Source organism: Rhinolophus sinicus, chromosome 17 (assembly GCF_057876585.1).
Source record: "Rhinolophus sinicus isolate RSI-liver-muscle chromosome 17, RSI-T2T, whole genome shotgun sequence".
Taxonomy (NCBI): domain Eukaryota; kingdom Metazoa; phylum Chordata; class Mammalia; order Chiroptera; family Rhinolophidae; genus Rhinolophus; species Rhinolophus sinicus.
Window position 1 is genome coordinate 47,665,667 of NC_142517.1, and position 21,264 is coordinate 47,686,930.

The following is a 21,264-nucleotide window of genomic DNA, read 5'->3' on the forward strand; positions in this document are numbered from 1 at the left end:
GTCTTTTCTGCCTGATGGATTGGCAATTATTTTAAAGATAAATAACATAGAGTGGGCAAGAGTACAGGCAGATTCTCTATAGGTAAAAGTATAAATAGGTACTTTTTAAAAAAGTTGATCAATTTGATTAATTTAGAAATATCTGTCAAAATGTTAAATACATCATCTTTAGCCAAGAAATGTCACATTAGGAATTTAACATAAGGGAATATTAACGCAAGTGCAAGATAAGTGGGTACTAAGACGCTTATTACAGTATTGTTCTTTTACTGCAAATGTCCATTAATGGGCGTTAGTTAAATAAATTATGATACAGCCATACAATGGAATACTATGGAGCCATCAAATATAATCAGATAGATCTAATATATACTAACAGGAAATGAAGTTCAAAATATATTGTTTTATTTTTAAAAATGGAAGCAAGATATAAAAAAGAATGTTGTCACTTACGTGAAATTTACATATATGTACGTATAGAGGAACTTATATTATTTGAATGTTTTTGCAGTGACAATTGAGGCAGAGATGGCTAGCTGCCAACCATTCACAGTTCCTCTTCAATACAGTAGCATTATCACTGCAAGGTGACTCCTTGATCAGGGACTCAATCTCCCAGTCACCCCACCCCCATCAACAGTTATGGCCTTGTGAATAGTAAACGCCAATGGCAGATGAGCAAAAATGTGTTACTTCTGAGCTGGGGTATGTAAGAAATAGGTGTACCTTCACCACTGTCTTTTTGCCCTCCTGCAGGATGCAAGGTAACAACTCTGAGGCCAGTAGATGGCAGACTTAAAAGACAGCAGCAGGCAGGGTCCCCAAAATACTGAGGAAAATGGTCCTTTGACCAGGACAGAGTATTGGAGTGTATTAATCCAATGAAATTTGGGGTTGTTGCAGCAGTTGGGGTTACCCTAACTTACAGGCATGCATTCATTTTATATTTTAAATACATTTTGCTCTTTTAAAATTTTATTTATTTTTAAATTAAATTTACTGGGCTGACATTGATTAATAAGATTATATAAGTTTTGAGTGTACGATTCCATAAGACGTCACCTGTATGTTGCATTGTGTGCTCACCTACTCATAGTCTAGTCTCCCCCCATCACCATATATTTGATCCCCTTTACCCTCTTCATCCTCCCCTTATCCCTCTCCCCCTCTGGTAACCTTCATATTATTGTCTGCGTCTATGAGTTTGTTTGTTGGTTTTGTTTTTTAAAAAGAAAAAAACGGGGACAGTCAGTGGAAAAACAAATCTTCAACTGATGACTATTCCTGACCCTCAACAATGAAATAAAATATGGGTCTTGGTTAACACATATTTCAATCAGTATGTCATCTCCTGAGTTTCATTCCTCTAATCCCAATAAATTAATATTATGCCAAGAAGTCTACTGACAGCATCCCATAAATCAAAGATTGCAGTAATATCAAAAAAGCCATTTAGACATTCATAAAACATTCATTATTGTCTCGAGTCACAGATAGAATAAAATTATTGACAGCTAAAGCAGGTAGGTGAACCTTTCATAATCTTTGATAGTGGGGGGAAGAAAGCAACAATACTGTATATTATGCTGTCAGTTTAGGATTCAGAGATTCTTCATATTCTTCTTTCAAATTACTTCCTCTCTTCACTATTAACAAAACTGTAAAGCTCTTATGATTTAGCTTTAGGAAAATTAGGGCAATAATTTACAACTGAATTCAAGTCCTGTAAGGCTTTATGTGCACGCACAGGTGAGCACCTATGTTTTAAGTATGAAAAGCAAAATCTGACTATCAAGTCATTCTTTCTTAGGTAGCAAATACATAGTAGTCCTTGCCTTTGAGAATACAGTGTGTCTTTATTATATACTGTAAAAGGTATAGAATAAAGTAAAAGCATGGATCATGTCTCAACCAGAAAGTATATTGCAACAATGATGAGTTTATTTGAAAAGCACATTTCTCTAGTCAACAATTCTCCTCTCTTGCAAAATAGGTTCCAAGTATAAATAAAGAGTAATGAGACAGACAAAGGCATTTCTTTTAATCACCTTTCCTAGCCTGTGATCCAAGGGGAATAAATGTATTATAAACATTTTCAAGGCAAAACAATAAATTAAAAATGTGGGACTATATTAATAAGCCCATCCATAAAAGAAGTAGTTTTAGAAACAAGTAGTTGCTTCAGCTCCTAGAGCGTTGGCTTCCAAATACATGTAAGACAGACTTAAGATATCCCTGTTCCTTCTCACTCAGCCCACTGAAGGGAAGTGTTTCTCTTTTTTCTATTCTTAAACCACCAGTCTGTTATCAGCTCAGTTGTCTAACATGAAGCCTTAGCCTTTCAGATTTAACATTTCTCTTCAGACTTAACATTTTTCTTGGGTACGTGAATTTCACAATCTGGATTCTCATGTTCATTTTACAAAAGCAATATATGTTAGTTGCTTTTTAAAAATAAAAATACAACAGAAAATAAGTAAAACTCCTTATCATTCCTTCATCCCAAATCAAATAGTTATCTTATTGGCATATAAAAGTCAGTACATATATATGTATACATAGACATATATGCTTTTAAAATGGATTCATACTTATACATTCTATCTTATAGCCTGATTTTTTTCAGAATATTTGATCATCTCTTTTTATTATGAATTTTTAAATAAATGACCATCTACAATATAGTTAATAACTGATTAATGTTTTTTTAAAGTCCTTTTTAAACTCCTTAGCAACCGTGCGTTCGCGTTGCAAAGTAAAATTTTTTAATGTAAAATTTGTTAGTTAAACCATTATTCCACTGAGAAGGAGGATGAATAACAAAACGTACGTAAAAGAAAGGCATCATTGCTCTCACAGTACCTTTTTTTGCCATATATTCTAGCCTGATGCAACTTCCTAGGAAATGGTGGTAAGCCCTCATCTCTGCCTCTGTTATCCGCACCGAGGTGTAAGGTAAGTATCTGGGGTCTTGCTGCCCACACTTCTTACACCAGGAGGCCATTGGATTCCAGGAGACAGTGCCAGCGTCACTCGCCCTCTACTCCTCTCTGAGCATGGCACTCACAGAGATGTGTTTAATTCTTTCTCCTGGCTAATCTCTCTGTTCACTCAAGGTCATTTCGTTGCTGAGAGCTGCTCAGAGGATTACAGGCCCAACAGATTACCAGATTTTCTCATTTGGAAATAAAAGGAAATCTGGGGGATGAGGACGTCGATGGAGCTAGAGAGGGAAATCCTAGAGTCTGTGAGAATCAGAATGATTTTTGGTTTCTTTTTTTAGAGGAATCATACCATGAGACATACAAGTATATCAGGCCATTGGATATTTAAAATAAAATAGACAGGGATAAATCTTTTATAGGATGCTCTGAATAAAATTTATTCCAGGCCACAATTCTCTCCTCTTTCTCTTCCAACCTCTCCAGACTGCCAAGGAAACCAATCCAGAGAATTAACAATGCAACCAATAGAAGTTGCTATCTAGGCAACATAGACACATTGCACTATCTATGCAATATGGTTTGGCACAACAATGGTAAAGCTTCGAATTCTAAAATGGGATGTAGCATCTACTTCTAAAGATCACATGCAAGTATAACATTATAACTGTAAAGAAGGAAGTTCTTTGATCTAAGATTCCACTTACTACCTCTCGGGGGAAAAATGAGTTCACCTTTCAGAACTGTGTGGTATACTCAGAGAGGTCAAATTTTCATAATGCCTTTTATTTTGGTTCTATACGCTTCACGTTTTTGCTTATTATTAATGTTGTGTTCCAAGATTTAAAGAAAGGGTACAATGTGAAATATCTGATCAGTAATAAGTTTGTATGCGAACTTCTAATTTTTATTGTATAATTCAAGCTAAAATTTCAGAGTAAGGCTTGCAATTGGCCAAGGAGAAACCAGAAGACCTTTTGTATTAAAAAAGAAAATTTTAGGGACAGGGTAAACTTTACGTATGCTGAAATACTCAAATCTGAAGTGAAATTTATTTTAATGAATTTTGACAAATGGACACATCCATGTAACCTTCGCCCCTTTCAAGATACAGGACATTTCCATCTATGGAGGGTACCTTCACATGGCCCTTTCCAGCCCACCCTAGCTCCTAGTCCCCAAGCGACTGACCACTGTTGTGATTTTTTTCCCCAAGAAACTAGTTTTGCCTACTAGCAAGACTTCATATAATGTAATCTTACAGTATGTTTTCTTTTGTGTCTAGCTTCTATCTCTCAGGATACTGCTTTTGAAATTCATCCATGTTGTATTTATCACTAGTTCATTCATTTTTATTTGCTGAGTTGTAGCCATCATATGGATGGCCACAATTCGTCCATTCTCTAGTTCATAGACATTCAGGGTTTTTTGTTTTGTTTTTCCCAGTTTGGGCTATTATGAATACAGTTGTTGTGAATGTTCGTGTAAAGGTCTATGTTTGCATTTCTCTTGGATAAATAACGAAGAGTGGTATTGCTGAGTCAAAGGGGAGGTATATGTTTAACTTGTAAGAAACTACCAAATCTTTACCCAAATTGGTTACACTAGAAGGCCTCTTACGATTACAGTCTGCTTTGTCTAGTAATCCTCAGAGCCAGTTCTTTGTTGGTATTAACTGCATGGGAAGTACTTTAAGAAAATACCTAAATTAAGACAAAGAAATTGAATATAATTTGAGACTCTAAAACTTATGAAAGCTCATTTTTTTTCTCTACCATTAAATATTGTGAATATGCTAACTCTGACTAAATGCAAAATCTGAATATCTTCTAATACAGGGAGGCAAACAGAGCAGTCTTCAAACAACGGTCAGTCAGGTATTGCCAAATTTCCCTCCCAAATACCCCACCAGTTGGCATTCTCACCAGCAACATAGAAAGTGCCTGATTCCCCACATGGAGGCTTTTTGTTTGTTTGTTTTTACTAAACATTGACTTCTTTACCCTTCCACTCAGATGTGAAGAGCCATGAATGCTTGGCTGGCATCACAGCTCCTCTGAACAGAAGAGCTAACTTTGCTGACCACATAAACCCACAATGGTGCGTGCGTGCAACTACACACATCCAGAGACAACATAATTTTATGTTTTTGCCGTTTACAGGAGGCAGATTGTAAAATCTTGGAAACTCAATTACATTTGAATCTCTATTATATGCACAAACTGTACAACTCTTATAAACCCTATATTCCATGCATTGACCTTCATCATTTGACTAACATCAGCTATCCAATAAAGGACCGCATTTTCTTTATGTTTAACAATGGATTCTGAAATAAAGTAGGTACTAGGTAATTCTCCTTAGAAATGAACTGCTTGTTTCAGTAGTAATGGCAACGGGAGGTGAATGTTTCCTCCACTTCCCCCCCACCCCCAACCCAAGAAACTATTGTTATAGGTATAAAAGAAAGAAAGTTTTAGCACTTCTATATTTGCCCCTATTATTTAAAAAGTTGTGTGTGTTTGTATCTGTGTAGCAGAATGAACTAAAGCCATTTACCTATCAGGTCAAAATGGAGAATGAGAACTAATCTGCAAGCTCAAAAAAGACTGGAATTATCCATAGCACAAGAGTCTCAGGATTATAATTTTACCAGAAGTACGACCAAAGTCATATTAGAGGGAGGAATAGTTTTTTCTTATACAGTCTAGACTTTGTTTTCTTTGGAGAAATATAAAGATTGGAATGGCCAGGTGTATTTTCTGGTGATGCTGAACTGAATTTCCCTCGGAGTTGAGCTGGGGGTGAAGGGAGTAACAGGACTCTCTTGGCAGTGGGGCTGAGAGGACATTCCCACCAGTTGACTACTGGGCTGCAAGGACTACAGACCCACTCATCTCCTGATCTTCCCCCTCTACAGGGGGGCAGGGACGCTTCCCTGGCTTTGGATCAGGTAGGAGGGGCTTGCCACATCCAATTACATACACGCCAAGGAACCCGTAGAAGAAGTGTGTTAAATGGATATGGGGAGTGGGACTAGAGTTCATGGGGCATAGGGCCCTTCTGTACTATTTGTAATTTATACAAACATCATGGATTACTTTCATTAGAAAACTAAAAATGTACTAATAAAGAGTTTTGAAAATTATTTTATTTGGGTTACTGGCTCCAACATGCTGCATCCTCACTAATATTTTGAGAATATTGCCTGTCCTTTACAAATGTTATTGACCACTATGGCAAAGTGTTGATGGTTGTTGAAGCTGAGTACTGAGTAACTCAAATCACTGCTGATATGAGCATATTTTCATGTGCTTATTTTTCATCTGTATATCTTCTTTGGTAAAGTATCCAGTCAATATTTTGCCCATTGTAAAATTGGGTTTGTATTTATTGTTAAGAGCTCTTTATTAATTCTGGATATAAGTCCTTTGTCAGATAAGTGATTCCCAATTTTTTTTCCCAGTTGGTGGGTTGTCTTTTCATTGTCTTAACAGTGCCTATGTGGGCAAAAATTTTTAATTTTGATGAAGTCCAATTTATCAAATTATTCTTTCAGGAATCACACTTTTGTTGTCGGCCTAAGAACTCTTTGTCCAACCAAAGTCACAAAGATATTTTCCTATGTTTTCTAAAAGAGTTCTAATTCAGTTTTGCATTTAGGTCCATGATCCACTTTTAGTTAATTTTTGTATATGGGGTGAGACATAGGTGAAAGTCATTTTTTTGTACATGGATGTCTAATTTTTGAAGAACCTTTTGTTGAAATTGCCTTTACATTTTTTTCTATTGAATTTCCTTCACACCTTTGTCAAAAACAATTAACCATATTTTGTGGGACTATGTCTGGATTCTTTATTCTGTTCCACTGAGCTACGTCCTTTTGCTAATACCACACTGTCTTGATTATTTTGCTTTACAATAAGTCTTGAAATTAGGTAGTGTGAGCCCTCCAATTTTGTTCTTTTTCAAAAAAAAATTGGTTGTTATAGTTCTTTTTGCCTATTATAGTAGTTTTTAGCTATTCTAAATCTTGAATCAACTGTAATTGAAAAAAATTTTAAAGGGGAAAGGGAATAAGAGGCTCAGATTTCCAGGTATAAAACAAGTAAGTCATGGGGATGTGATGTACAGCATGGGGAATATAGTCAATAATATTGTGATAGCGTGGTACAGTGTCAGATGGTTGCTGGACTTATGGACTTCTTTAGCTACATAAATGTTGAATAACTATGGTGTACCCATGAAACTAGTATAATATTGTATGTTAGCTATATTTTAAATAAAAATCTTTAAAAAAATAAATCTTAAAATCAGCTGGTTGATTACTACAAAAAAATCTTGATAAGACTTTTGACTGGAGTTGTGTTTAATTTATAGATCAATTTGGGGAGAATTGACATTTTAATATCGATTCTTCCAAACCTCAAACACAGATCATGTATTATTTTTATAAGGAGAGTTTTTAAAGCCCTTATGAAAAACCACATAATGCTCATTCCACTCTCATTTCTTCTGTGTCTTTTTCATATTGTACCACAAATCCATAGAAAATGATGAACATAATCATTCTCTTTAAATCTGGGTTAGTTTACCCAAGGGACTGAGGGAGAAAATGCTCACGCCACCCCTGAAGGGCAAATCAGATTTGAGTAGTGGAATTTTCCTTCCTGTCTCTCTGCACCATATGTCAAGGGCTAAAATCCCACTTCACAGCCTGAGAGATTTTTCCACCTTTGTAAGCAAAGCTTCTTTTGGTTGCCAGAGGGATAAATACTGCAATAGAAACAAAATGAAATGAAAAGTAGAGGGAGAGTTCTCCACCCGGGAGAGTTCAGGAGGCCCATCTTTCTAGTCTAGGTCCTGCACCAGATCTTCCTCACCCGTCAGGAAGAAAAGAAGAGGAAAGGGAAGAGAAGGGAGCCACAGGGGAGCAAGGGAGCCACAGGGGAGCGAAGGAGCCAGTGAAATGGTGAAGGGAAGGGCCTGTGAAACCCCCAGGAGCTGGCGTGGTCGAGGACATTTTAAAAACAGTGATGCCTTCAGCTCCATTCCAAAGGGTCTGCATTGCTAGACCATAAATATCCACTCTCCCATCTTCAGAAAATTCCTCTGCACCCTAGCACCCAATCTTCTGTATACATGAGTTCTGAGTAAGATACTGGGGAAAGAGTTGAATTTCACAACTGAATCACCCCAGTACCAATCGAGGCAGCACACGCAGAAGCCAGAGAAGCAGAGAGGCCCGATGAAATGGAGGAGGAACTGGGGACTGATGAGCTAATGGCTGACTCTGCCTAAAATTTTCTTATCTTTGCTTAATATCAACCTCCCCCACAGGACTGTGAGCTCTAGGAGGACACTCATTTATTCCTCCACGCCCTCAGTACACACAGGAACAGCACAGAGCTCGAGGGCTGCAGCTGTGGGGGAGGCTGCCTGGCTCTGGCCCTCACAGGGGCAGGCGCCATGGCTGCTCCCTCCCCAGCACCTGACCAGATCCAGACCAGAAGGCCCCCAGTAATGTGGTTAGTCTTAAATTGGGGGCGTAAATAAGGAGAAGCAGGCAGAAGAACCTCTTTCCCCTCAGTAATTGAATTAATTATAGCTTCCTTGGGCACAGAAAGAAGAGTTAAAATGAATTTAAACTGATTTGATAATGGGTTAAAAAAAAATTAAAAAACAGACACACAAACTAAAATCTGGGCTGGACAAGATCTGGGATCAGATAACTGGACAAAGAAATCCAGAAGTAAGTCTTCTAAGCTGGACAAGACCAGCATACTAAAACATTTTGGGCACATGTAGTGTATCCACCTATATACGTCTTGTACTTGAATCTACCTCATAGTAAAGTTCTCTAAATACAGAGACTCTTCTATACTAAATAAAAGTGCATCCTGGTGCTGTTACCTTGCTGTTATAACTGGGCATTAAAACTTTATTACACTTTTTCCCCCCAATACTCCGGTGCTTAGCACAGGAAGTACAGCTGGCAGCATTCCTAAAAATTTCTTCCTTAACAAAGTCTTATTCCTAGCTAAGTGTTACACGTTTATTATCTCTGCATGTTTAAAGATTATAAAGCAAATTCTTAAGTTTTAAATGATAGTTTTCCTTTGGAAGAAAGTGACAATAAATGAATGTTTCAAATGGCTTGTAAAATACTTACACTCAGAGGACTAATGCTTTTCACTTCCATTAGTGTTTTCAAAATATTTTTTGTTTTTTACTTTTTTTTAATTTTATTGGGGAATATTGGGGAACAGTGTTTCTCCAGGGCCCATTGGCTCCGAGTCGTTGTCCTTTAATTTAGTTGTGGAGGGCGCAGCTCAACTCCAAGTCTAGTCGCCATTTTTAATCTTAGTTGCAGGGGGCACAGCCCACCATCCCATGTGGGAATTGAACCGGCAACCTTGTTGTTGAGAGCTCGTGCTCTAACCAATTGAGCCATCCAGCTGCCCCTCAAAAGATTTTTTTAATTCACTAATAAAGCATCTATGATTTACTGGTTTATATTCCATTCTGTAATGGGAAATTAAACCAAGTATGACTATCGGCCTTAAGGCCAGCCATACCTGACTTTTAATTCTGACCTTTCACTTGGCATGACATTGGCAAACTTCCTAACCTGTTTCAGCCTCAAATTTATCCTCCATAAAAATGGACTATACCTCAGAATAAATGTACTTAAATCACAATATCTATAAAGCACAATATGTAACACTAAATAGGCAGGAAATAAATATCTATAATCACATCATTTTTTATATTATTCATATAACCTCTAGCCTCTCCAACCTCTTTCTCCCCAGAAAAGGATCTATATGAACAAGGAAAAGAAGTGAGACACCATAGATCTGCCTTTCAGCTTGAGGTCATGTTTTCCTTCAAGGCAAAGCTCACAGCTTCTCAACTGTCCAGGCGAAGTTCCCTGACCAGGGAAGTCTGAGCAAAGAATGGAATAAATGGGACAACCAGTACAGGAAGACTAACACAGTTACTAAGTGGCCATTCCCCTTATTCCACCCACCCCAGTGAGAAAGCTTTCCCCTCTCTACCTTCCTAAATCGTCTCCTTCCCTCAAGGTCCAGTTCAAGTCACACATCTACTAGCATGAAGATTTCTGGAATCACTGGAGCTCAAAACCACTTCAGCCTCCAAATGTTTATAGTACTGTCTGGATTGGCAACTAACTTGTGACTTGTCTGCCCTGTCTCCTGCTATAACTATCAGATTGGGCCTTGGACTCTCCTCCAGTCCAGTGGCTCACAGCCCCCCTCCCCGAGCCCCTCAGTCTTTGTTAGCTGTTGCAGCGGGGCTGGTTGGTTACTCAGCTGGTGTTAGACCTCAGGGCCTCAGGTTCCCCATCTAACGATCTCTCTACAACACTCATGGTCTGTAGGCCTGGCACAATGCCTTGCTCATGGTGGGCACTCTAAAAATCTGTTCAGTGACCAACTGGTATCTTAAGGTACCTGTGGCGCCTGAGCACTAGGTAGCCACGTAAGAGCAGTGGACCTTGGAGTGTACGCCAAAGAAAGGAGAAGCACACTGAACATAGGGCAAGGTTTCTATTTTGCCCGGAGTCAGCCCTTAACACTGCTCAAGTATTTCATACTCCTACTGATTTAAAGATCGAAAGCATCAAATCAGTGTTTTCCAAGTCATTACATTGTTTTGAGGTGACTACACAGCCTAAAGCCCTCTTCTCTGAAGACTTTTCCCCAATCCCTAGACCAAGCCAGTTTCTGAACCCACAGCTGATAGGACACCTCTGGTGTCTGTACCATTCTTCTGCTTGTCTCTGCAGACCAGCTCTCTATTCATTTATCAGTGGGTTTGGGCCCCAGATGGCTGCTCCCAGCCTCTGTTCCCTTCAAGCGCCAGAGACAAACACTAACTGACTCTCAGTCTCAGGGTTTCTCTGTACAGATTCTCTTTCTGGAGAATCTGATTGGACTCGCTTGAAGGAAACTTAGGCATTTCTGGTCATATCAGGTGTGTTTCTCCCCTCCAACAGGTACTAAGCACTCACAAGGCACAATTTAGATATTCATCTTCCATCAATCCTGTGGAGTGGGTATTATTACCCTCATTTTACAGATGAGGGAACTAAGACTCAGAGGCAAAGTGATGTGCTAAAGGCTACACAGCTGTTTGCTGGTAAAGCCTGGGTGCAGCCTTATTTCATGTCTGGAAAGGCAGGACTTGCCATTGATATTCTCCACAGCAGAGAAAATGATCACCTCTAGAATAAATATTATTTAGACTGATTCTAAGGAATCCTGATTTAATAAATAACCATTCTCTATAACATGGATAGTTGTTACGACAAAATTTTGATCAATATTTGCTTGGTACCCTTCAGCAAAAGCTGACATTTCACATCATAAATACAGCACCACATTATATCTGAGTAAATCCAATGCCTGACTCAGGTTACCACTAAACTGAAATTCTATTCCTCCTCCTCCTTCACAATCCAAATATGAACAGTTCAAAGGCATAAGTCACAGTATACATCACCAATGCTCAATGGAACAATGAGGTAGCTAGTCTCCTAAGTGGCAACTGTGGTGGGCAGACAAAAGCCTTCCCCCACCCCCCAAGATATCTGCACCCAGAAACTGTAGGTTAGGCTACATGGCAAGGGAAATTAAGGTTACAGGTGGAATTAGAGCTGCTAATGAGCTGATCTCAAAATAAGGAGGACCCAATATAATCAGTAGGGTCCTTAAAAGGGAAAGAGGGCAACAAGAGAGAAAACCATAAAGATTGCAACACAAGGAACACTGGCCAGATGTCACTGCCTTTGAAGATGGAGGAAAGGCATCCAGAATGCAAGCCCAAGAATGCAGGGCGCTTCTGAAAAGCTGTAAAAGGCAAGGAAAAGGATTTTCCCACAGCACCTCCAGAAAGAAATGTCACCATGCTGATGCCTTGATTTTAGCCCAGCGAGACCTGTGTCAATGTCTGAGCTACAGAACTGTAAGAAAATGAATTTGTGCTGTTTTAAGCCACTCAGTTTGCGGTATTTGTTACAGCAGCCATAGAAAATGAATACAGCAACCAACAATTCCACCCCTCTCTGGATGGGCATGCCCATCTTCCCATTAAGAAGTGGGACTTATGCTCCCCTCCCCCTTGAATCTGGGCTGGGCCTAGAACTGCTTTGACTAATAGACTTCAGAAGAAGTGACTAAATGGGACTTCAAGCCTAATTATCAAGAAGTCCTAGCAGCTTCTGCTTCATCCCTATTGGAAACCTGAGTTTCCAGGTAAAAAGTCCAAACTACTCTGCTGGAGAAAGGGCCACAAAGAGAGGCCCTGAAAGATGAGATACCACCATGAAGAGAGAGACCATATGAGGGAACACCAAGGTGACAGCCATACAGCCCCAACTACAGCCCCAGTTGCTGTCTGATTACAACCACTTAAGGGAATCATGAGACATTATTAAATTGTGGTTGTTTTAATGCACTAAATTTTGGAGTAGTTTATTACCCAACAACAGATAAACAAAACACTATCCAACAACACAAACAACAAAAGCTCATGACTTATTATGAATGTTGTAACCCAAAAATAAATCCAGTTTAAATAAGCCTCCAATAAGGAAAAGTAATTTTCACTTAAGAAACTAGGATATGCTTTTCACTCTGAAGTCTTTGTTGAATAAGTCAGGGAATATTACCATCTTAACAAATTAAGTCTTCTAATCTGCGAACATGAGATGCCTTTCAACTTACTTAGGGCTTCTTTAATTTTTTCAATGATGATTTATAGTTCTTATAGTACATGTTTTGCACCTCTTTTATTAAAATTATTCCTGAGTACCTTGTTCTTTCTGATGACATTGTAAATTTAAATGTTTCTTAATTTCATTTTCAGATTGTTCATTGCTAATGTTCAGAATTTTTTTTTGTATACTGACCTTGTATATTGAAATACTGAACTCATGTATTAATTCTAATAGTGTTTTTGTGCATTACTTAGGATTTTCTACATACAAGATGTCATCTGCAAATACAGATAGTTGTACCTCTTCCTTTACTATCTGGAGGTCTTTTATTTCATTTTCTTGCCTAATTGCCCTAGCTAGAATCTCTAGTACAATGCTGAATAGAAGTGGTGAGGATAGACATCCTCATCTTGTTCCCAATCTTAAGGAGAAAGCATTCAATATTAACTATGATGTTAGCTATGGGTTTTTAAAAAATAGCCTTTGTGAAGTTGAGGAAACTCCCTTCTAGTCCTAGTTTGTTGAGTGTTTTGTTTTGTTTTGTTTATAACAAAAAGGTATGAAATTTTGTCAAATGCTTTTTCTGCCTTTACAGAGATGATTATGCGGTTTTTGTCCTTTATTGTTATGGTGTATTACATCAATTGATTTTCAGATGTTAAACCAACCTTGCATTACTGGGATAAACCCCACTTGACATGGTGTATAATCCTTTTACATATGATGCTGGATTTGGTGCTAGTATTTTGTTGAGGCTTTTTGTGTCTATATGCTTAAGAGATAATGGCCTGTAGTTTTCTTTTCTTGTCTTTGTCTGGTTTTGGTGTTAGGGTAATACTGGCCTTATAAAGTGATTTGAGAATATTCTCTCCTTTTCTATTTTTTTGGAAGATCTTCTGAAAAATTGGTATTAATTCTTCTTTAAATGTTTGGTAGAATTCACCAGTGAAGCCATCTGCTGCTGAACTTTTCTCTGTGGGAAGTTTTTTTTAATTTCTAATTCAGTCTTTTGTTATAGGTCTACTCAGATTTTCTATTTCTTCCTGAGTCAGCTTTGGTAGTTTGTGTATTTCTAGGAATTTGTCCATTTCATCTAGATTATCTAATTTGTGGCATACAGTTCTTCATAGTATTCCCTTACAATCCTTTTATTTTTGTAAGTTGGTAGTAATGTTCCACCTTTCATTCCTGATTTTAGTCATGTGAGTTCTTTTTTTTCCATTTTGTTCATTCTAGCAAAAGGTTTGTCAATTTTAATTTTTTAAATTAACCAACATCTGGTTATGTTAATTTTCTATATTGTTTTTCTATTCTCTATTCCATTAATTTCCTCTAATTTTTATTATTTCCCTTCCTCTGCTTTAGATTTAGGTTGCTCTTCTTTTTCCAGTATCTTAATGTGAAAGGTTGGGCTACTCATTTGATATCTTTCATTCTTATTTTGTAATGTGGGCACGTGCAACAATAGTTGACCCTTGAACAATGTGGGAGTTATAAGCTCTGACCTCCCACACAGTTGAAAATCTATATATAACTTTTGGCTTCCCCCAAACTTAACTATAGTTGTCCCTCAGTATCTGCGGGGATTTGGTCCCAGGGAACCCCACGGATACCAAAATCTGTGGATGCTCAAGTCCTTTATATAAAATGGCAGAGATCAATGCATACAGTCAGCCCTCTGCATCCACAGATTCCCAACCTACAGATCAAAAATACTTTTCAATCTGCATTTTTTGGATATCATGTTTTGTATTTTCACATCCCATCATGTCTATAAAACCTCCATCTGTGTCTCCTAGTGAGAGAAGAAGAAGGCAACAATTCTTGAGATGAAACTCAAGATAATTGTCCAACTGTAGGCTAATGTAAGTGTTCTGAGTGCATTTAAGGTAAGCAATGCTGTGGTGTTCAGTATGTTAGGTGTATTAAATGCATTTTTGACTTATGATATTTTCAACTTACAATAGGTTTATCAAGACATAACCCCATCATAAGTCGAGGAGCATTTGTAGTGGAATTCCAACTATACATTGTTATTTTATGCAATGAAATATTATTTTATTGTGGGCAAGAGAGCTTTTGTAGATATTTAATCATTTCTTAAATTTTATTTGTACTTTGCGATTTAGTTGTCAATCAATTTCTTTTAGTTTTCAAACATTTTTAACAGACCTTGAAGAATTCATAAGCCCTAGGCACAGCGTCTAGAGAGCCTAATAGAAAAGTGGCTCAGATGAAGTTAATTCACTTTGGGGGTAGATGAAGTCACTATTCTAGGTTGCCTAGTTGTCCCCATTGGGTTCATTCCCACCTGAGCAGCAAATACTCTAATTAGATCCTCCCTTTCGCACCAATAGCTGAGGCATGCATCCTAAGCATTTTAGCCACTACTACACCATAGAATAATAAGTCATGGCTGAATTTCTCAGTCTGGCTTTCTTCTGGTTGCATGTTACCAATGCCGATAGCATCCTAAAAGTAGTGACCTGGGTTACAAGTCAAAATCCTACAGCTTTTATCACCAAAACAGCCACCAATCCAATCTCCAATTATTTAAGAAATGTCTCAAAGGATATTCTCTTCTGCTTTACAGTTTAATTGGGCATAAGCAAACATATGAAACTATTTTAGAACAATGATAGAGTAAGATCAAAATCATTACTTCTAATACCGTGTTTCCCAGAAAATAAGACCTAGCCAGACAATCAGCTTTAATACGTCTTTTGGAGCAAAAATTAATATAAGACCCAGTATTATATGACCCAGTCATATATTATAGTAAAATAAGACCCGGTCTTATATTAATTTTTGCTCCAAAAGACGCATTAGAGCTGATTGTCTGGTTAGGTCTTATTTTCGGGGAAACACGGTATGAGATGACAAGGTGGGACATGAGCTGGAGGGGAAATGTGAAGCCTTCGTGAGAGATTACTGACACATAATCCCAGCTGGATGACTAAAGTTTTCCACTGACTGGAAGCCCCATGTGAGCCATATGTGCACTGTCTATCAAAATCCTAGAGGAATCTGAGGTACATTAGCAGAAAATCCATGTGTACTTAGGCAGCACCTCTGCATATAAATAGCTGTGCAGCAATAGTTGCAGAGAGGATTAAAGAAATGAAAGGGATGCAGTGGAGAAAATCAAACAACTCTTTTCTGATTCTGAAATTCTGTAATTGAAACAATGTGGTTCTATAGTCCAGAATAAAGGGGAGAAGATAGTCCTAGTTGTCCTGCATGGGTAAAAACACATCTGGACAGTATTCACATGTGAGCTGCATATTTTAGGAGGGTTCCTAACAAACTAACAAAATCCAAAGAAGGAAGTCTCCCCAGTGAACCTCATCATATGGAGAACACTTGAAGGGCTTAATGTTAACTTGAAAATGGGGTTTAGGAGGCAAAAGAAATATCCACAAATATTTCGGAGCTGTCCTTAAAAGTGTAAAACTTGCCTGGCATTACTCAATACTCAAGGTCCATTCCAAGGCACAACAAGTCATTAATTTACTCAGGAATTTATTTTTCATCTTTTTCTAGGAAGGCCCTGTGCTAGGACACACAGGGGAACTACTTGGGAAATCAAAAACAGGAGTCATTATGCCCCACTCATAGGATCAGAGAAAGTACCTGGAGAGAAGGACTGAATTGGGCTTGAAAGGTGTATACTATTTCTGTGAGAAGAAATATATTAAGGGATCATTCCAGATGGAGGGAAAGCAAAAGTTTACAGGTGGGAACCGAGTTGGACAAGACAGTGGAACAAAGCTGAAGAGCTGAATGGCCCAAGTTGACTAACGATAAGTATAGAAATACCAGTATTGGGAGATAAGACAAGAAGAGTGCCAAATAGTAAAGAGCTTGCACTTCAGACGACAGAGAATGACTACGTAAGGGTATCACTAAAGGTTTTGGAATACACAAGTGCTGTGTTCTTAGTGGGTTCTTTTATTCCTGGTATAGGTTAGAGGCAAACACAGGAGAGGAAAAAGGCTTGTACAATAGTTAGTCAGGAGGTAAAGAAGTCCTGAAGCCCATCAGAGGCAGGTAGCAGTGGGAATAAACATGAGGAAGGAGACTCATGAGATATTTCAGAAACTGAATCAACAGGACCCAGACCTGAGCTGTCAAATTTCAGTGACTGTGGAAAGAGCAGAGACCCAGGCTGGAGGAGGAACTGGCTAAGGGACAGAGATGGCAGAGTGAATATGGATGTGCAGTGTTGTTACCCAGATGAGTGCCTAGCATAGGACCAAGGGAATGTTCTAAGCTAAGCCTTGTTCCAAGCACTTCTCAACCATTCCCCAACTCATGATCACACCTTTCAGAAGCTGCTCCCCAAGGAAACTCCTGAAAAGAGCAGTCAAATGCAGAGCCAACCCACTCTACCAGAAGCTCCACTGGCTACTCAATGCAACCCACATGAAGGCAGGGCTGTTGCAGGGCTAGAGACCCCCTCAATGAGATTCCCCAAACAGAGCCTCTGAAGAGCTGCCGTCTGGTCCCAAGCCTACCACTTACCCCTGAAACCTTAAAAGATGAATGAACCTCCTAAATCTCAATTCCTTCGCTTGTAAGATGGGGATAATAATGTCTGCCCCACCAATTTCACAGGTTTGTCAAATCAGATTTCACAGGAAACAGAATGCTGCAAAGGGGTCAGTAGAAGTTCTTTGAGGGCAAAAACTACACAAGTTCATGTTTGCATCCTGCGTGGAGCTGACTCTGAAAGAAGGGTGGGAACAAGGTGGGCAGAAAATACCATAGCTTGGGCCCCATAGGCAGCCTGGTGTTAGCCAAGGAATGTTGCCTACCAAATCTTTGAGAAGATCTCCATCCAGAAAAATAGGAGGGAACTTAATAATCATCCAGGTCTACTTCCTTATTTAACAGATGAAAGAGGCCCAGTCACCTGCCCAAGATCTTTAGTGACACAGGGCCCAGAGAGATGGCCAATAACACATTCACAGAGTACACAGTGTTTTTACCCACATCGTATTTCAAAGAACTGGGTAAGCAATAATTATTCAAATCCCCATTTTTCAGCCTGAGGTTAAATGACTTATCCAGGGAAGGATTTAAATGCAGCTGGTCATACCCCCAGTCCACTGATCTTTCTCTTGCACCACAATTTCATGCACAGGCTGGTATTTAGCACAATCATTTTTGCATTCAATATATTTCAAACTCCAAATTCTGTTTTATTAGAAAATATTTTTCTTCTTATTTCATCCTGTTTTCAGCAATATTTCACATTCACCATCCCCTGGTAGGACTCTACTGACCTTTGCTCTTACAGAAAATCCAGTTCAGTGGCCACATTTGGCACCAGAAACATTTTTTGAAGACGCAATCACCAAAACTGGGCCTTGCCATATGAGTCACCTTCACAAAATATATCCTCACATGTGTCTCATTCAAGATGCACATCGTTATAGTACCAAACACACCGGACTAGATGCTCAAAGAGCAATGATGGCTCACTGACTGAATCAAGATTTAACAAATACATACCAAGAAGGCAGTTTTAACAAATGGATGGAACACTGAGTTAAAAACGTACTGACTTTATCAATGAAAACTGATTCGCGTTCATGGTAGGGTCTCAAAGTGAAGTGAGCAACAGAGAAAATCAGTAATTCTAGTCATTTCCATCCAAAGGCTTTCAACCTGAAGTGTCTTTATTTGGGGAGGTCCAGAGAAAGGCTGAGGGAATAACATGCATTTCACTTCGGTCTCTTGTGAACAAGCCTCCAGTGGTTTGGCAGTACTTTCTTCTGGAAAGCACCGGCCTTCGTCCCTCCGGTTCCCTCTCCTTTCCCATTACTATAGAAACTACGACACAACTCCCCACACCCCGGCCCGCGGTCAGAAGCGAGTAACGGATGGCAACAGTCCAGTTGCTCTCGATTTAGGGCTCAACAGACTTGGCAACCAGCTGGTGAAGGCACCTGCCTCACGGCCAGGCCGGGCCCCCAGGGATGCCAGTTACTGTAGACGTGAGGACCCCGGGGCCGCGAGCGCCGCGCCCCCAGGGATGCCTGTTACTTATCGCCCCAAGCAGCAGTGGAGGCACGCGCCCCATGGTCTTCGCAGGGAGGGCGCTCCCCCTGGGCTGCGAGTGAGGACATGGGGAGACCAGGCTCCAGACTGCACCCCCACCCTCCATCAATAAAACGCAAGGGAAAATAAGCTTCATTTACCGACATGAGTGATCACTGTGGCCAGTCGCCGGGTGAGTTCCTGGGGGGCCATTTCTTCTTTTAACCAAAATAGCATTTCACCGAAAAAATCCAGTCAGTATAAGCAAAACAAAGCAACACGAAACTCTTTCTACTGCTGCTCTGGATGATTTCCAAAACGATGCTCTGCCCTCACACTCTTCCTCGCTCTCTCCAGGCACAAAACGACAGTCACTCCCAGCCAAGGCCAACTCTCCTGGGTCGCTCAGCCAGACGACGCCCGCTACGCCCTGCACGGGATTATATTAAAGATTAAGTCGAGCGGCTTTCCCAACATAACGTCTGGCTTTGAGAAGGAAAAAGCAGCTCTGAAAGTGAGAAAAGCAAGTTGCCCCAATCTTGCTGTAATTGCGCATCGGGCTTCCGGGCCGAGGAAGCACGTAGGTCTCTGGATTTGTGGTCCTGGGCTGTCGGGGTTTTTTTGCCTCCCAGGAGGGTCTAGATGGAGGATGCTCGGCCAGCGGGTGGTGGGGTGCGCTGAGCCTGCCAGCGCGGAGGGCTGAGGATCAGAGGCGGCCGGGCTGCTCCGCGCCGCCCACTCCACGCCTGGCGGCTGGCGCCGCGCTACCCGCCTCAGCGCCCACCTCTTCCCTCCTGCTAGAGGCTCCAGGGGCTCCCGGGGAGGCGCGCAGGCGCCGGAGCGCCGCCCGTTTTCGCGTGCCTAAGCTGCGCCGCTTCCCCTGCTGGAAGCCTGCGCTCCGGCCCGGGGAGTGATGGGGAGTCACCGTGTGTGCTTATCACTGTGCGGGAGAGGAGACAGAGACTTAGGTGCTCCTGCCAGCACTGGGGTTCTGAAAGCACACCTTGCGCCTTCCTGCCTCGCCCCTCCTCCTTCCCCGCCAGGTTTCTGCCGAGAAGCAGAGGCAAGAGGGGCCTGAGTGAGAGGGGCAACCGTCCCGCCAGAGCTAGGAAAGCAGGGATGGGTGAGGTTCTGCTGCCCTCCCCCTTCTCCTGACTAGGCTGGGAGGCCGTGGGGGCGGGGTGGGGGCGGATAGAGACCCACCCCTCCCACTTAGGGGTTGTCTCATGCCGTCATCAGTGTCCACTGGACACTCCCTCACTTGCAGCCGCGAGTGCGGGCTGTGCACGGACTGGGCTGGGTACACATGTGCATACATATATCTCCACCGTGTGGGCCTTTTCCTTTGTGCTGCTACCGCCGTGCGCTACTGCTCTGTCTGCCAACTGTGAGGCGCGCCAGGGCTCTATCGAGAAAAGGCTCTGGCACAGCACCCGTTTTGGCCCTCCTCCCCATCAGTCCCAGGAGCGTCTTTGAGCAGCTATCAGGTGGGAGACGCCGTCCCATGGCTTCCTTAGGTGGCTGCAGATACCACCTGACAGGCAGCAAAAGATTAACCCCTTAGTACAGCAGAGCTCCACGGGAAAAGCCTAAGCAAACACGAATCTGATCAGATGGTCCCTCAATCCTCTACAACGGGGACCCTGAATATCCGGTCACCAGAGTACCAGGACTAACTACCCACATGTTCTGAGCCAATGCCGGGATTTCAGCTTTCCTCTTCACACGCAAAACAAAACAAAACAAAACAAAAACAAAATGCCAAACCCCAAACACCCTGGATCCAATTTCTAGTAGTAGCCACTCATCCCAGGATTTGGGGACATTTTTAAATGCTTTCTGTAACAATTTGGGCTGTGCTTAAGAGATGTTAGTGCACGTGCGACGTGAGATTTGTGCAGAGGTTCCTCCCTTCTCTTTGCACTCTGCCTGCACAGGTAAAGCAACCATTTTTATAGCAACCTCTTGCAAGAAATTCAGAAAGGGTTAAAGACTCAAAGGAGTAAGACAGACTCGGATTGTGTTTCCACGGTGGTTTCTGGCTATTCAAAGGTCATAAGTATTTTTGAGGATCCAAATGAGGTGCTTCCTATTGGTAGTAAAGAACCCTGGTGCCCAGTCATAGCCAATTGTGAATTTGGGCCACTAGAAACCAACACATTGCTAAGGAGACTGATCGTGTGGAACATCCTGGACTTTGCAGATCTACAGCATTATTTGTGACAACATGGATGGATCTTGAGAGTGTAATGCTGAGCGAAATAAGTCAGACAGAAAAAGCAGAGAACCATGTGATTTCACTGATGTGTGGTATATAAAGCAAAAACAACAAAAGAACAAGACAAACAAATGAGAAACAGAAACTCATAGACACAGACAATAGTTTAGTGGTTACCAGAGGGTAAGGGGGGTGGGGGGTGGGCGGTGGGAGATGAGGGTAAAGGGGGATCGAATATATGGTGATGGAAGGAGAACTGACTGGGTGGTGAACACACAATGGGATTTATAGATGATATAATACAGAATTGTACA

The 21,264-nt window shown here is 40.7% G+C and overlaps 1 protein-coding gene across 15 annotated transcripts in view; it reads right to left on the reverse strand.

The window, feature by feature from the left end:
• MCF2L2 (MCF.2 cell line derived transforming sequence-like 2) overlaps positions 1–19,840 on the reverse strand; it is a 210,309-nt gene extending 190,469 nt beyond the window's left edge. For 6 of the 15 annotated variants that reach the window (XR_012494951.2, XR_012494952.2, XR_012494953.2 and 3 more), the window contains exon 1: positions 18,894–19,839. Coding sequence is in view for 12 of the 15 variants with exons in the window: in XM_088793936.1 (XP_088650062.1) it covers positions 18,894–18,969 (76 nt within the window). In the remaining 3 variants the exon portion in view is untranslated. Of the gene's footprint in view, positions 1–18,893 lie in introns of all 15 variants that reach the window. The other 9 variants (XM_019735799.3, XM_019735800.3, XM_074328516.2 and 6 more) reach the window with 5 other exon arrangements.
• Between the last annotated feature and the right edge of the window lie 1,424 nt (positions 19,841–21,264).